A 16,636-nucleotide genomic window follows, 5' to 3' on the forward strand; every position below is an offset into this window, starting at 1 on the left:
CAGTATAGTCATTTAATTTGATTTTGAAATTTTAGGGTTCTTCACGATTTCTGATAAATTAGTTAGATGTAGTTAATGATAGTTCATGTTAGTTACATATTTAGAATCGTGAGTGAAATTAGAGCAAGTTTCGTGTTTACATCATGACAAATGGTTGAGAAACGAGTGAGTTCAGAAATCCAAAAATGGAGAGCTTGAGGTTGAAGACGAAGATGGTGGTAGCGCGCAAATTTGAAATCTCAGGGTAGGTTTTATTTTATTTTGAATGGTATGCGTTTTATTAACGACTAAACAACTTGCCCTAGTGGCCACACATGCGCCCTTAGTATCATCATGCCACAAGTCTGGGGTTCGAATCCCCCTCGCCCCAGACTTTTTCATCCTTTTATTTTTTTCAGATTTTTCTAGCTTGTTTTAAAACAAAACCAAATGCGCGCGTGTTATAGTCACCAACTGGCGTTTGGCTCAGTGGTGTTGTTTTGAGTGTGTGACTATAAGGGCGTGAGTTCAAGCCTTGCTAGGACCAAAACCTATTTTTTATCACTTTTCTAACTTAATTCCTTCACAACTTTAACCAATTATTTAACTTATCAAATTAATTCATTTTGACTTCATTTTTTAAACACTTGTTGATTAATATATATATTTTATAAATAATCAAAAAAATCATAAAAATATTATTTATTTCATGTATTTTAATTAGGTTTAAAATAGTATGTTTTAAATGTTTTCTTAAATACTTTAAAATATATATATTCATTTTGTTTTAACCTAATTACTTTGTGAATAATGTTATGATAAAAACCCTATTTATTTAGGTCTTAATTAGGTATAGATTTCATCTTTGCCTTAATTAAGTTGACTTTTGTCAATCTACAAAATTGTTTTCAATCTCTGATTAAACAGATGATTAAGGTTTTCAAACAACAAAACCTTATATCATTTCAATCTTTTCTTCAACTGTTTTCATAAACAGTAAATCATTTTTAAGTGGGCCTCTAATAGAGTGTAAGTCCCAAAAACCTTCTCTTCTTAGCTTGTTTTCAAAACTGTATTTTCAAAATCTTCTTTTTGTTTTCAAAAACATTCTTCTGGTATTTGAAGGGCATTATTCCCGGTGAAACTCTTCAGATACCTACGTGACCTTTGTCCATCTTCACTTCTTCTGTTTTCAAAAACCATTAACTGTTTATCATACACATTCAACTGTTATCAACAAAAACAACAAAAATTACTGTTGAGGATCTGTACATACTTCTTCAATGGCCTCCACTCCATCCAGGTTAGGCTTTACAAGCTTTCAATTTACAGTCTTTATTTAAAATTACTGTCAAATATAAACTGTGCATATATTAGTTTAGAACTACGTTTGAGTATAAACCTTAGGACAGTTAAACTATATATATATTATAGGAATATGACCTAGGATTGAGAATGTCTTCCCGGTGAAGGCTCTTTCCTAATTAGAGATCTGTAGTTCAAACCCCCAAGATGAATTATTCCCGGTGAAACATCTTGGCAAAAACCTTAGAATCCAAAAGTAATAGGACACATCCACCCAAAGAGGAATTATTCCCGGTGAAACCTCTTACCCATTTGCTTAGAGCCAAAATAAGTTCAAAACTACATAAGCTTTCTCTTGTGCTATAACAAGGACCCTCGATTAGCCTCCTCTTGGGCTTTGTACAAGGACCCACAGGCTTCTTAAAAGTATTTCCAGCTTCCTCTTGAGCTTGTATACAAGGACCCATCAGGTTTCTTATAAACATAGGAACAGGTCTTTAGTCACCTTTTAGCCTACCCTGGTGAGTTTCTTCCAATTTAAACCAGACTTAAAACAAGCTAAGTTTGTCTCAATTTCACATTGAGTACATTTTTGGAATGAGAGACATGGACAGTCTCTGTCACCCTTATCTTCATCAATCCTCCTTAGTAGAGTCTAGGATCTATGTTTGATCATCCTCAGCATTGAGTCAGCCTTCATCTTGGGCTTTAAACAAAGAGTCTCCACTAGATAATCTTTCTGCCATCCACCTTTCATTTCAATAAAAATCCCTGGAAAGGGTTAGCTTCCACACATTCCTTCATTTTAATAAAAATCCCTGGAAAGGGTTAGCCTCCAAAGTCAATTAAAATCAATCCATCATTTCAATAAAAACCCCTGGAAAGGGTTAGCCTCCAAAGTCAATTAATAAATGTCAAAAAAAAATAAATAGATTTCATTCTCTTAGGAGATAATTTCCCCAAAAGAGTCAAAACCCCTGGAAAGGGTCAGTCTCCAAAAAAAACATGATAAAGGTCAGTCTTTTAACAGACAAATTCACCAGCTGAGTCAAATCCCTGGAAAGGGTTGGCTTCCATAAAAAAAAAACAGTCTTTTAATAGATAAAATCTCCTCAATAGAGTCAAAACCAACAAAAACAGTTAGCCTCAACCTTGGGCTTCATACAAGGCACCCAAACAATAAAACTCCCCTGTCAAGAGTCAGCCTCAACCTTGGGCATTGTACAAGGCAGATAATAGAGTCTCCCCAGTGAGTCCTTCATCACTCAGTAGCCACAACCTTGGGCTTTGTACAAGGCAGATAAACCATACTTTCATGTGTCAAAGATTCCTAACACTTAGGATCTTTCCCCATATAGTCATCCATACTTAATTCATTTAAGAGTCCGCCACAACCTTGGGCTTTGTACAAGGCACATAAAATAGAGTCATTCAATTATCCTCAACAGTCCGCCACAACCTTGGGCTTTGTACAAGGCACATAAATAGAGTCTCCCTAAGTAGAGTCAGCCTCAATTCTGGGCTTTGTACAGAACACAAAAATACCCTGTAATTAATCCCCAGTGGAGTCATCTCCCAGAGTCAATAATATTAATTAATCAATCAAAAAGCCTCAAGCTTGGGCCTCATACAAGCCAGCTAAAGTCAAATCTTTTATACAGTAGATAGACATAGCTTATCTCTATAGAGAGATATTTTTACTACTCTACCACATTCAAACAAACATTTCCATTTCAATTTCAATTTTAATCAAGTCTCCCATTTAGGATTTTGAAAGGCATGAGCTGGCAGTAAAACCCAGACATGTGGTAACTTTCCCTAATTTGGATGAGCATCTTTCTTTCATTTAAGAGGCATTTGACTGGTATACTTGCACATACACAAGTAAGGTCCCCCTCTTGAATGAAATGAATTCAGTTATTCTGTCACTCCTTTAAATGTTTGTGGTAGAATAGTACAAATACCTCTCTGTAGAGATAATTTCATGTCTCTTTACTGTAAACAGAGATTTAATTCCAAGCTTCAACCTTGAGCTTCAAGCAAGGCACCAAAAAAACAATTAATTTCCCTAGTTAGTTCCCCGAACTACATTAAGCTCTGACTTCCACTAGGGATATGTAGGCATGAGGTTCACAAGGAATCTCAGCGAGCTAATAAAATACCAAAAATAGTCAGTCTGTCTATCTGTCTGCCTTTTCAAATCAATTCAATTCCTTCTCCTAACACAAAGGAGAAACTTTCCCAATCATTAGCAGCAAACACAATCACAAATGACACAGAGAAGGTTCCTGTAGAGTACTACAGATATGTAGGGTGTTTAAACACTTCCCTATGTATAACCGACCTCCCGGACTCCAGAATTTCTAGTCTAGGTGTAAATCCCCACACTTAGCAAACTCCTAGGGTTTAGTTGAGATCTTTTTTCCCCTTTCCTACTCGTAGGACAAATAAGAAAGTTCGTGTGATATCGTAGGAAGAACTGAAACAAAATTCATCCCACCACGGGCGCATTCTCCTTCCAAATTTCGCGTGAAGGGTCTAGCGTGCCGTCCTCCCAAGTGAAACGGGGAGGTAAAAGAAAACGACACCACACTGATGTATGTTATTCTTTTTTGATCCTTGTCTCCAAGATTTACTTCTTCAAGTGGATCTTGAGCCAACATCTTTATGTTCGACGCCATTGGGTCTTTTTCAAATCCCAAAGGTTCTTCGTCATAAATTGCATCTAACCTTTGACTCGATTCTTCTCTCACGATCTTTTCGACTTGAACCGGGTCTTCGGAGAATTCGAAACTCGTATGTATCTCTAACTCTGTTACTCCGTTTTTGGTTAGAACTGCGTCCATCTTTGCATTTGATAGTTCGGCTTCGAGAGCCGCCTTCCTTTTGTTCTCGGCCACGTAAGCCGAAATCTTTTCGAAGAACGAAGACTCAGACATTATTAATGTCATCGTCCCAGCCTGTTGGCCATACTGCTGGATAATTCTCCAATGGTGCTGTATCTGCTGGACCATCCATGATCTCTCTATCCCACTGGAATCCATTTGGGTGTAAAGTTAAATAGTACAATGCATTCTTATTTGGGGTATACATCTCTTCTGCAGCATGACAAGGACTTATGTTTGCCGGGTTCCTATCGAAGTTGGTTTTATTCACCTGGTTAACTTCAGCCATATAGTAACTCTGATCTCCTTCGATATTCTCCACTATACCATCTTCCCTCCAAATTGTCACCCTTTGATGCATTGTCGAGGGCACAGCTGCCACCCCATGAATCCATTCCCTACCAAGCAAAAGGTTGTAATTTGCTTTTGCTGGTATAACCATGAACATAGTTGGCCTTGTGACTGAGCCCACTGTCAAATTGACCTGAACGACTCCCAACGTTTGTCCTATCTTGCCTTCGTAGTTAGATAAGACCATGTTATGTGGCCTTATATCAGTATCGAACATACCAATTCTCTTTAGCATGTATTGAGGCATTAGGTTCACCGCTGCTCCCCCATCGACTAGGACTTTATTAATGCCAACATTCTCAATTTTAGCCCTGATATAGAGTGGCTTCAAATGATTTCGCATACCCTCATCAGGCCTTTCGAAGAAAGCGTTCTGTTCTTCAACTGCACCATTATTCAGCACATAATAACACACAGGCCTGTGCTTCGCCATTTCCTCGATATCAGCCTCTTCGCAGTCTTCAACTTTAATCTCCTGATTAAACTCATGAGGGAGTACGGATACAACGTTGCAATTGAGGTTTATAGACGACACTCCATCAGAATCGAAATCATTTGTCATTCTATCCTCTTTTTTCCAGGAATTGGAGCGCATCTTTTCTTCTTCTTCTAAAATGTTTTCAGCTTCGAAGAGCCTGCGTTCCACCGGAGGTTTGTTTGACTTTGCCCCCTGGTGTGGGACTTGGTTGCTACTAGAATCTCCAACTTCTCTTGGTCTGTATTCCTTTTGAGCCTTTTTTATTCTCTGATGCCTTCTCCACTGGGATCGGGACATAGGATTCTTTCCTTTGTAATTCTCCAGTCGATACGCCTCTCGATTTGGTTTTTGAAATTGCTTCCTATATGCCATTGCAGTTCTTCCTCCTTGGTCCCAACTTCGCCATTTATTGTTTCTTGCATTAGCTTGCACCCATCTATCCCTGGGTGCATCTGCAGGGACTTTGAATGTTACCCTTCGAGCTCTGGGGTGTGGGCTATCAGGCCTCTTCGTTGGAGTCCATATGTCGAAACCGTATAGGTTAGGACGCAACCCCTGAGTTTCTCGACCCATGTAGCAGTACACACGTTCGAATGATCTTGCCAGCATTTCATCATAGACTGCACCACATCTGGGGCATAATGCAACTTCAGTGTTCCCTTTGTGGCATCTGACCAAAAATCCTACTAAGCTTTCCTCCATCCTTGGGTACACTTGTAGTAGGGGATTTGGTTCTCTCCCTGGGTGTTCCCATCTTTCGCGTCGAGCCCTTTCGAAGTTAGCTTCGACCCTTCGATTCAGCATGATCGAACACCTTGGACACATCCATTGTTTTCCACCATTCCTCTCATGGCAATTCCAAAGGTAGTCTTTGAGGCTTTCACCTTTTGGAGGAACTTCGATGCCCCCATTTTGCCTCGTCAGCCATGTCTCTAATTCGCCAAATTCAGACACTGGACGTCTGGTGCTAACCATGTTAACAACTGCTGGAGGAACTTCAGAGATTTGGATTTTCTGGAATTTCATTCTGAGGTCTTCAGTGGCCTCACTGTTGTCTCCCTTCGACTCTTCAGGTATCTCTGTCTTGGAAGACTCTTCAACATCAGTATTGAAGACTATATCATTATTTAGGCTCTCAGTAGCCTGCTTTCCATTGAACATTGTTTTGGTTTCCGCAACTTCGACTTCAGATGCCTCCACCATGTTGATATCTTCTAGCTCACAGAGGCTAGCGTCAGGAATGTTCAGGGGATTGGTATCGACCTTCATGTGACTCTTGGTCTTGTCAGCAAACTTCAACCTTTCATCTTTGATAGCATTTTGAATTAGATCCCTGAAAAGAAAACATTGTGAAGTTTTATGGCCTAAAAAACCATGATATTTACAAAAACCTCTTTTCTTCCGTTGTTCCAACGGAGGAATTTTGGAATTTGGAGGCAGTATCATTTGGCCATCTTTTACCAGTAAATCAAATATTTCATCACACTTGGTAACGTCGAATGTATAAGTTTTCTTAGGGAACCTATCATTCTTATCGTTTTCTACTGGATTTTTTCCATTTGTAGGGTTTAACAATTTGCAGGCATAAGGTGGCGCTTCTTTCAACTCAGCTAAGTCTATTTCGACTTCTTCAGGGTTATACGAGTCATTGAAAGACTCATCATCAGCGTCTTTGGCTTCGACGTAGGCTACCCTTTCCTTTTTATAACTTTTATTTGCTCTAACCTTTTCTGCCTTCAAGCGTTCGACCTGTCGGACCCTATCTGCCAACTGGGCCATATCCCTAAGGTATTGGGTATCTAGTTTCTTTCTAATTGAATAATCTAGACCACCCGCAGCCATTTCGACTAGTTCATGATCTGGGACTGTTGTAAAACACCTTGATTTCAACAGACGGAACCTATTCAAGTAGTCATCAATTGGTTCTGTGAACTTTCTTTTAATACTGGCCAATTCTTTCAGACTTATCTTAGTTTGGCCTATGTAGAATTGTTCATGGAACAGCCTTTCTAAGTGTGCCCATGCATCTATTGAATTTGGTGGCAGGGTAGTGAACCAAATGAAAGCATTCTTTGTTAGCGAACTAGGGAAATATTTGATCCTTAGATCTTCGTTTCCTGCTAAGTCCCCTGCTTCTGTCAAATATCTAGCAATATGTTCCACTGTTGACTCGTTAGTTTCGCCTGAAAACTTTGTAAATTTGGGTACCTTAGTGCCCCTAGGCAACTCTGTCTGCATGATATAATCTGATATGGGGGATGTATAATTTGGACGTCGAAGTCCAGTACTAAGGCCATTATTGGCCATAACCCTTTCTATCATGGCAGTTAAGTTATTTTCTGTAGCCAGATTTTCTCTTCTGACTCTTTGGACAATCTCATCTGGATGCTCGTCCCTACCCACGATCCTTAATCTGGGTCTCTCTTCTTCCGTTTCCTGTCGAACGGGAACGGTTCTTTGATTTGAAGCCTCTAAGTTAATTACTGGAGTTCCTTCGGTCATCTCTGTTCTTCGTGAGGGGCCTACATCTTTAGTGGTTGTCCTAGATGGTGGAACCACATCTTGTATACGTTCCAAAATGGGCCTCTCTTCTTGATTCGAAGGTTGTTTGTCTTTCCTTCTTGGTTGTGGCACTCCCATGAAATCTGCCATTCGATTCATTTGGGATGATATCTTTTGGAAAGTTTCCACATTATCCCGATTTGTATTAGCAATATTTGTCGTTAGTGGGTTCAAAATTGAAGCCAATTCTTTGGCCAAGACCCCTAACATATCATGGTTGCTTGCATCCATTTCTTGCCGAAATGCTGCTTGGTTACTTGTGGTAAAATGGGGCATCTGGGTAGAAAAACTAGTGTTGTGTGCACTTCGACCCACTGAACCAAAATTCGGTGAAAACGTCGCATTGTTAGTTGTGGCATATGTGGGCCCTGCCCCTCGTACGCCTGTCCCTAATGGATATGGCATTCCGTATGGATTATTTGGCCTCCACTCGAAAGTAGAATTCGTGCCTTGACCAAACAAGTTATTCGCAGCATTTGTCGAGGAAAACGGTATTTCCTCTGCGCTTGTGGATGAAGGTGCGGTTGTCGATACTGAAACTGGAATAGTCCCTGAAGGTCCTGTATTATTTTCAGGCATAGCCTGGGAATTATCTGCAGGGCTCGATCCATTTGGACCCAGTGTATCCCGTGTTCCCTGACTAGAAGTCGAATTTGCCGCTCCTGATCCTGAACCTTGTGGGGGACCTTGGTCACCCCCTGCACTGGCCGTAACGACCATTTTCTTGTTGTACCTTCGTTTGGGAATCGGTTGTGCACTGTTCGTTAACTTACCGTTCCTAAGGTTCATACAAGGTCTTGATATTATCTAGACAAAAATAAAACAATTGATTAAAACAATCTGTTTGACACTGTCCCACCGGGTGTGCCAATTTGTTTACGGTGATTTCCGGTAAACAACCGCTAGTCTTCCAAACTATAATAAATATGATTTGGTTACTCGCAGGATCGACTAGATTGATCCTAGGACACATAGTCAAAAAGATTGTTATCAATGGTCATTCGAACCATAGTCATGATTCGTCTTCGTTAATAAGAATTGTTTCGAATAAAACGAGTAATCTTGACAATCACTTGGTTATACGTAAGTATAATTTCAGTGAAAGGATAAGTAAAATAACATATGAAACGAAAGTATTGTTAAAGCGTAAAGAATCTTAAAATGCAGAAATATTAAATACTTCAAAAGTAAATGACATGAAAGTAAAAATACAGAAATGTAAATGGCAAGAAGTAAATGAAATGCAATAATACTGAAAGATATTTGAAAACGAAAGAGAATACACATGTATTAAAATGGTGGTGTCATACGTACATTTTCTCAGCGAACTCTTTCTCTTAACACTTGATACTTGAGTAATATGTGAGTGATTTGTACAAAATGAACACACAGAATCCTAACATTAAGACTCCTATTTATACTAATTTCGACCTTAACGGCCCTACGCTAATCTAATGCCACGTTTCTCATAAGAACTCCAGGGACGCCATCTGTTGTTTAGACAGTTACGAAACCGTCTTCGAATTTCAAATCTTCCCGCCTGAGTCCTTCTTCGACGCGTGGCAGTGTATTTAAAAACAATACGAAAACACGCTAAGTAGTAATACTTGAACATATTTCATAAATTTTGTCTAAGTCCTCGAAGACATACACTTCTACTAGCTTCAGTATTCATTATCTTCATAACGAACTTAGAAGTCTTCATTCTCGAAGCATGGCCATCAGGAGCCATTCTTTTATTTTTAAGGGATGGTCATCAGTAACCATCTTTCCTTCGAATGTTTATTTCTTCGAAGAACCAATTTATAAAACGAAATCTTCAGCTAACACTAACATGTGCCCATGGCACATGTTAAGGATACTATAATTAGAAAAAGTTAAATATAATTAAATGCAATAAAGTTATATTTAAAGTTTCGATGCATTGAATGCACGCGTTCCAAAAAAAAATTCTATAAATACCTCCTCATTAACTTGTGCTCTTGGGGCACATGTTAGCTTTTCCCTTATATCTTTGCTATTTTAATTTTCTTATACACGCCACATGTCATGGTTGTCACAAACATTTAATTCTAAGAAACATCAGATAACACAACCTTATTATCAATAAATGTTAATTCTTTATATACCCCATTTAATAACAACTTTGGTAATACCCATAATTTCATAATTTTTTAAAATTATATTATATGCATTTAAAAGGGGCTAGGTGTAAAGCATCTCTAGTTGGTTAATCTTTCACTTTTGTTTTAGCAAAGTGAAGATGAGTATTACTTATTAATCCGCAGATATCCACCGAATCCGCCTTAAAATTAACGGGGGAAATCTGTTTTGATTGGTTTTGGGTTTGAGTTTGAGTTTTTTCCGATTATAAAATATGGGGAAAGGTCAGATAATGGGACACTAGTACCCACTCCAAACTCGTCCCCGAACTCGTCCCGTTTATTTTATTGTGTATATTATTATATATTTTTGATAATTTAGAATATTAAAAACGTGACAAAAGTTTTGATATTTTGATTTGTATTTATCATTTAAAATATTTGAAATGTATGTATGAATTTTTTTAAAATCGTTTCATTTTATTATTTATAAAGTAATTTAATTTTGAAAAAAATAAATATTTTATTAAAAAAATTGATTTTACTAAATAAATGATGGCGGGACGAGAATACCCGAACCCAACACAAACTCCTTTAGGTCGGGTTTGAATTTTAATTCTCCATTCCCGTTTGGGTTTGAGGTGGAGAATGAAAATTGTTTGAGGATTTAGGTTTGGGTTTGGGCGAGGTAATAACTGTCCCCGACCCGCCCGTTGTCATCACTAATTACTTACAGGAGATCTAAGTCTTTAACAGAATATCTTTGTAGTCAAATAAAAATGTGATTAAACTCAAATTAATATATTATAATAATTTATATTTTATTTTCAAAATATGAAGAAAAAAAACTTAAAATTTAATTAATTGATCGGTGACAATCAAATATTTTTTATGTGCATATATTGTATGCGTCAACGACATTTTTAATGATTCTTTTATAAAAAATAATATGAAATTAATAAAATAAACTATAAAAAAATCAAAATTAATAAATAAAAATCATTTTGAATAAAAATGTGCAAGAATTTTTTTACTAAAAATATAATTTTGACAAAGTAAGATACATAACAAAAAATTAAATAAAATTAATATTTATAAATTGTTTGAATATTATTTAAAAAAATTGCCACAATAAATATTTGAATAATATAATATCAATGTATGCATAAACATAAATATCAAATTAACCTAAGAAAAGGACACATGTCCTAAACTAAAAAATTGTGTATAACGGTTTCTTTGTATTTTTGATAGTAAATACTTTTAAAATTTATTGAAGAATTAATGTATTTAGACTAGTTTAAATATATTAATTTTTCAATTAACCTAAAAAGTATTCCCTCTGTTTTTTATTATAAGTCGTTTTAGTCTTTTTATGCAGTTTAAGAAAATAATAATTGTTGTATGAAAATGAGAAATTATAAAGGTTTTTTTACAAAATTATCCTTCATTAATGACATATGGAAGATAAATTTATATAATTGAAATGAGAGAGAATAATAAATATTTAAGGATATAATAGAAAAGTAATATTAATTGTTCATTGGAATTGTAAAACGACTTATATTTAAATACAATTTTTTTTTCATAACGACTTATAATAAAAAACGGAGGGAGTAAATTTCTTCTTATATTTTGAATATGAGAGAATAGTAGAGAAAGGAAGGGAAGGATTATGTTAAAGTCAATATTGTAATATAAGAACTTTATCGATGGCGTAGTTGCACCATGTTATAAATGTAATTAAGAGATAGTTGGGACGGTATAGATTGATGTTCATTTCAACAAAAAGGATTTGGTAAAATTGGTAGACAGTAACAGTGATTTTAAATACTATTGAGGGACTTGGATGAGAATCGATCTAACTGCATTCAAGACTTCAAGGTGTTACTTACTACTGCTATTTATTTATTGCCCGTGTTCATTTGGTTGTCAAATCAAGAAGACTAAGAATTTAATATGGTTGTTGAAGATAAAATATCATTTTGATCCAATTTGTTCATGGGACATTATAAATAGTTTTTATCATTGTAAATAGTTAAAATATTAATTAATTTAAAAAATATAAAAAAAATTAAATTAAGGGTATAAAAGAAATTTAAGAGGTGATACACACTCTCCCCTTTATTTCTTCGCTGTGAGAAGAGAAAAGATTTTTTGTGGGACCCACATGCTTTTTACTCTCTCTTTCCTATTTCTCTTCTGTACCAAGCAAGATAAGTTGACATTTCTCCTCAACTTCTCTCCTCTACTTCTCTCTCTCCCCTACATCTCTTATACCAAGCAGACCCTATATGATGGTATTGAATTGTATTGGTGCACTGCATGGAATGATGTCTTTTTAATATGTGGTTGCTCTGAGTACGTATAGGATGAAATTTCGTTCAAGACTATTTTTCTTTTTCTTTTTTTATACTATTTTTTTTCAAAACTATTTTTGTAGGAGCCATTTTTGTTGGTATATTAGTATTTCAAATATCGTTTAAATTGAAAAATATAATGCATCTTTAATGAAAAAAAGTGTTGTAGTTAGCTCCGGAAAATACAAAAGAAAAATGAATGACAAGGGAAATAAATTGGAATATTGGAGTCTCTTTACAATTGATTTTACTTGAAATTTTTTTTGTGGCGTGAAAGTTATAAGGAAATTTTTTAAATATATCTTATATGGTAGAAAGATATCTTTTAAAAATTTTAAAACGTCTTTTAGATTTTGGAAATATATTTTTGAATGTATATTATATTCGTGTACACACGCAATTTATTCGTTTTTAAATTACGCTTCAATTTTATTATTAAATTTATTTTTGAAATGAATTTTTAAAATGACTCCGAAAGTGCATTTTCAAAACCTATTGATCAAATAATCTGCTTTTAGAAAAACAAAACAAAGTTGTATATAAAATTTGATGTTTGCTAAATACAACTTCATAGGTTAAAGATTATTAGTATTATATATATTTTGTTAACATTTTAAAATTTGATGCATGATTCCGTGTTTGTTTATTTGGCTTGATAATCTCTCTAATGCATATTTGTCATTAAGTTTGATAATCTCTCCAAATGTTAGAACATACAAAATTGATTAAGGTGAATCAATGGAGAAATATGTTAATTTGGAGATGACGAAGTTAAGGAAATTGAGAGAAAATAAGAGAGAGTGAGTGTGAGAGAGAGAGAGGGAGTAATTGATGGTGAGAATAGAAATTGACATTAACAACAATAGGGAGCATTGAGCCCCTTATATACAACAAGTTACAAATGATTGGAGAAGCTAAAACACAATTAAAAGCAAAACAGAAAGCTGAATGTAACACTGGTAACCGATTACCACATATAGGGTAACCGGTTACACCATAACCAAAAGCGCCGTTGTGTTTGTGTAAAATAGGGTAACCGGTTACACCAAATAAAATGGTAGAAAATTCAGTTTTTCAACAGATGTGAATTGTATCTATGGGATAACAACTGTAGACTGCTTATTGTAATGAAGGTCCTTGGAGGCTTAGATCAATGGGTAGATGTGAAACGCATCTATGAGATAACAATTATAGATTTTTCATCGTACTTACCAATGTTGTGTTCAAACAGGTTTTCTAGACACTGTGTTAGTTAGTAAACGACATTTTTTTTTCTTTTAAGCTACAATTTTGATCTCCATCTTTTAAATCTTTTCTTTCGCTGTTGTTATATATAATTGAGGTTAGATAATCGACTGTGCGATTTATTCACTTCAACAAATTTTGTAAATATTCAATCAATGTAATTTCTCTGGTGTATTCTTTCAAGTTTATACTCCCTCCGTTTTTTATTATAAGTCGTTTTAGAAAAAAAATTGTATTTCAATATAAGTCGCTTTACAATTCTAATGAATAATTAATGCTATTTTTCCTATTATATCCTTAAATATTTATTATTCTCTCTCCTTTCAATTATATTAATTTATGTTCCACATGTCATTAATGAAGGATAATTTTGTAAAAACTTTCATAATTTCTCATTTTCATACAACAATTATTATTTTTCTTAATCTGTGTGAAAAGTCTAAAACGACTTATAATAAAAAACGGAGGGAGTAATAAGTATGTTCTCGTAATTTGTTGAGCTATATTTTCATTGTTTTTGGAAATACTAATTCGATCAATGTATAAAAGATGATATATACTACTAATCTATATTTGAAATTATGTGAATATTTATAAAATTATGTGAATATTTATGGACTGCAAAATTAATTTCAAAGCAGACAAATTAAATATCACATCGAGTAATATGAATCCAAAGAGTATCTTAGTAGTATTATTGAAAATTGAAGATTCTAATTTTGAAAAACAAAAATTGCTCTTTTCAAAATATGATTATTTAGTTACCAAAATCCAACAAAAAATTGAACCACAAGAATAAACCGATAAGGTGCACATACTTGACTAGACACATCACCAATATCTTTGTGGCTAAAAAATCAAACTCAACTTCATGATTCTCAATTCTCATTCCTTCTCCTTCCCTTTAACACCTCTCCTTAATAAATCATATCCCCTTCTTCCTTCTCTCAAACCAACAAAGCCTTTACACATACACTGCACACAACAACAACAACCGCTATCCACCATGGACGATGAAATAGCCATTGATATACCTCCATTCATTAAAGTATACAAAAACGGTCGTATTCAGAGGCTTATAGGTGAAGACGTTGTTCCTGCATCCCTTGATCCAACCACCAACGTTGAATCTAAAGACGTTATAATCTCCAAAGAAGACAACGTATCAGCTAGGCTTTTCATTCCCAAAACCAATTACCCACCAACGCAGAAACTCCCTCTCTTTGTTTACTTCCATGGTGGTGCTTTCTGCCTCGAAACCCCTGCCTCTCCTAATTACCACAACTACCTTAACTCTGTTACTTCACAGGCTAACGTAATTGGTGTCTCTGTTCATTACAGAAGAGCACCGGAGCACCCTGTTCCCATCGCTCATGAAGATTCATGGCTTGCACTCAAATGGGTGGCTTCACATGTTGGTGGAAAGGGTTCTGATGAATGGTTGAATCAGTATGCAGATTTTGATAAAGTGTTCTTAGGAGGTGACAGTGCTGGTGCTAATATTGCACACTATTTGGGTATTCGGGTCGGGAAGGAAAATCTGGATGGTGTGAAACTTGAAGGGGGTGTTTATCTTCATCCTTATTTTTGGGGTGTGGATCCAATTGGGTCTGAATCGGGTCGAGGTGAATTTGTTGAAAAGATTCATGATTTATGGCGATTTTCGTGTCCAACCACGACTGGATCCGATGACCCGTTGATTAATCCGGGTAATGATCCGAATTTGGGGAGTTTGGGTTTTAAGAGATTGCTGCTTTGTGTTGCTGAGAAAGATTTGTTGAAGGATAGAGGTTGGTATTACAAAGAGTTGCTTGAGAAAATTGGTTGGGGTGGTGTTGTTGAATTTGTTGAGACAAAGGATGAGGATCATGTTTTTCATATGATGAATCCAACCTGTGACAATGCTACGGATTTGCTTAATCAAGTTGTTTCATTCATCAAAAGGACTTGAAAATATGGAAATGGAATGGGAGTATATATTGTTTTCTTTATTTTGTTTTCTGTGTTTTATTATGCTTTTTACTATTTGTGTATCTGTAAAGAAAAAATCCATAAGATTAATGAAATAGAATAAATTATTGAATAAGATTTATGTTATCTATTGTTTTATTATTATTTAGGAAGTTGGCTAAATACCTTTATTTAAAACTTTAAAATTAAATAGGCTTTTAAATATTGTGGTAGGTTCAAATTCTGAAAAAAATCAAAATAGATATAAAATAAACTTTATGTTAAATGTTAAATAATAAGTCAGACTCAAGTTTAATATTATATATATATATATATATATATATATATATATATATATATATATATATATATATATATATATATATATATATATATATATATATATATATATATTAATATATATATATATATATATATATATATATATATATATATATATATATATATATATGGGATAAGATTAAATGATACCAATATGTTAAAGTTTAAATTAACATCAAATCTAAACCGTTAAAATAACTGATTCAACAGTCATTTAAATTAAATAAAATTATAATATATATGGGATAAGATTAAATGATACCAATATGTCAAAGTTTAAATTAACATCAAATCTAAACTGTTAAAATAACTGATTCAACAGTCATATTAAATTAAATAAAATTATAATATATATATATATATATATATATATATATATATATATATATATATATATATATATATATATATATTAAATAAATTTGATTTATTTAACCAAAGTTTAATTATTTCTAACTTTTTTTTTTGTTGCTATCCTTAATGTTTCTTAGGTTTATTTGTTTCAAGATTTTCAATCATATTATGTGAAATGATATTTTTAAATTTATTATTTTTTGAAATATTATTTCCGGTGAGGTCATATTTTTTAGGATTTTAACTATTTTGAATTTTAATAATTTAATAAAATTAAAATAAATAAAAAAGAAAATAAACATTATGTAAAATAAGGCTCTGTTTGGCATGCCATTTTTTGAACTTATGTCTTATAGCTTATAGCTTATAAGCTCATATAACAATAAAAGACCTGTTTGGTAACCGTCTTTTCATTATGAACTTATAGCTTATTTTACTAACTTATAGCTTATTTTTCAGACGCTATTTCAAATAGCGTTTTAGCTTATAGCTTATAGCTTATTGTTTTTTCTTCCATTTTTATCCTTATTATTTTAACTAAAATTCACTTTTACCCTCTATAATTTATTTTAATTTAAAATAAAATAATTATATATTAAATGTCCTTTATGTCATTTTAATTAATCAGCTAGTTGAACCGCTAATTTTACCAAACACTTCAATCAGCTTATCCGCTATAAGTCATCAGTCGTCAGCTATAAGCTGCTACCAGTCATCAGTCAT

At 34.1% G+C, this 16,636-nt stretch overlaps 1 protein-coding gene across 1 annotated transcript; it reads left to right on the forward strand.

Moving 5' to 3' along the window:
- Positions 1 to 14,053: 14,053 nt before the first annotated feature.
- LOC131607427 (probable carboxylesterase 12) lies at positions 14,054 to 15,353 on the forward strand. The gene has a single exon (XM_058879431.1). The coding sequence runs from the start codon at positions 14,139 to 14,141 to the stop codon at positions 15,216 to 15,218; it is 1,080 nt and encodes a 359-aa protein (XP_058735414.1). The 5' UTR covers positions 14,054 to 14,138; the 3' UTR covers positions 15,219 to 15,353.
- The last annotated feature ends 1,283 nt before the right edge of the window (positions 15,354 to 16,636 follow it).

This window comes from Vicia villosa, linkage group LG5, assembly GCF_029867415.1.
Source record: "Vicia villosa cultivar HV-30 ecotype Madison, WI linkage group LG5, Vvil1.0, whole genome shotgun sequence".
NCBI lineage: Eukaryota > Viridiplantae > Streptophyta > Magnoliopsida > Fabales > Fabaceae > Vicia > Vicia villosa.

Bases quoted from the DNA above. Each gene is read 5' to 3' on its own strand.
- LOC131607427 (XM_058879431.1), top strand. From the start codon at position 14,139: ATGATTCTCAATTCTCATTCCTTCTCCTTCCCTTTAACACCTCTCCTT.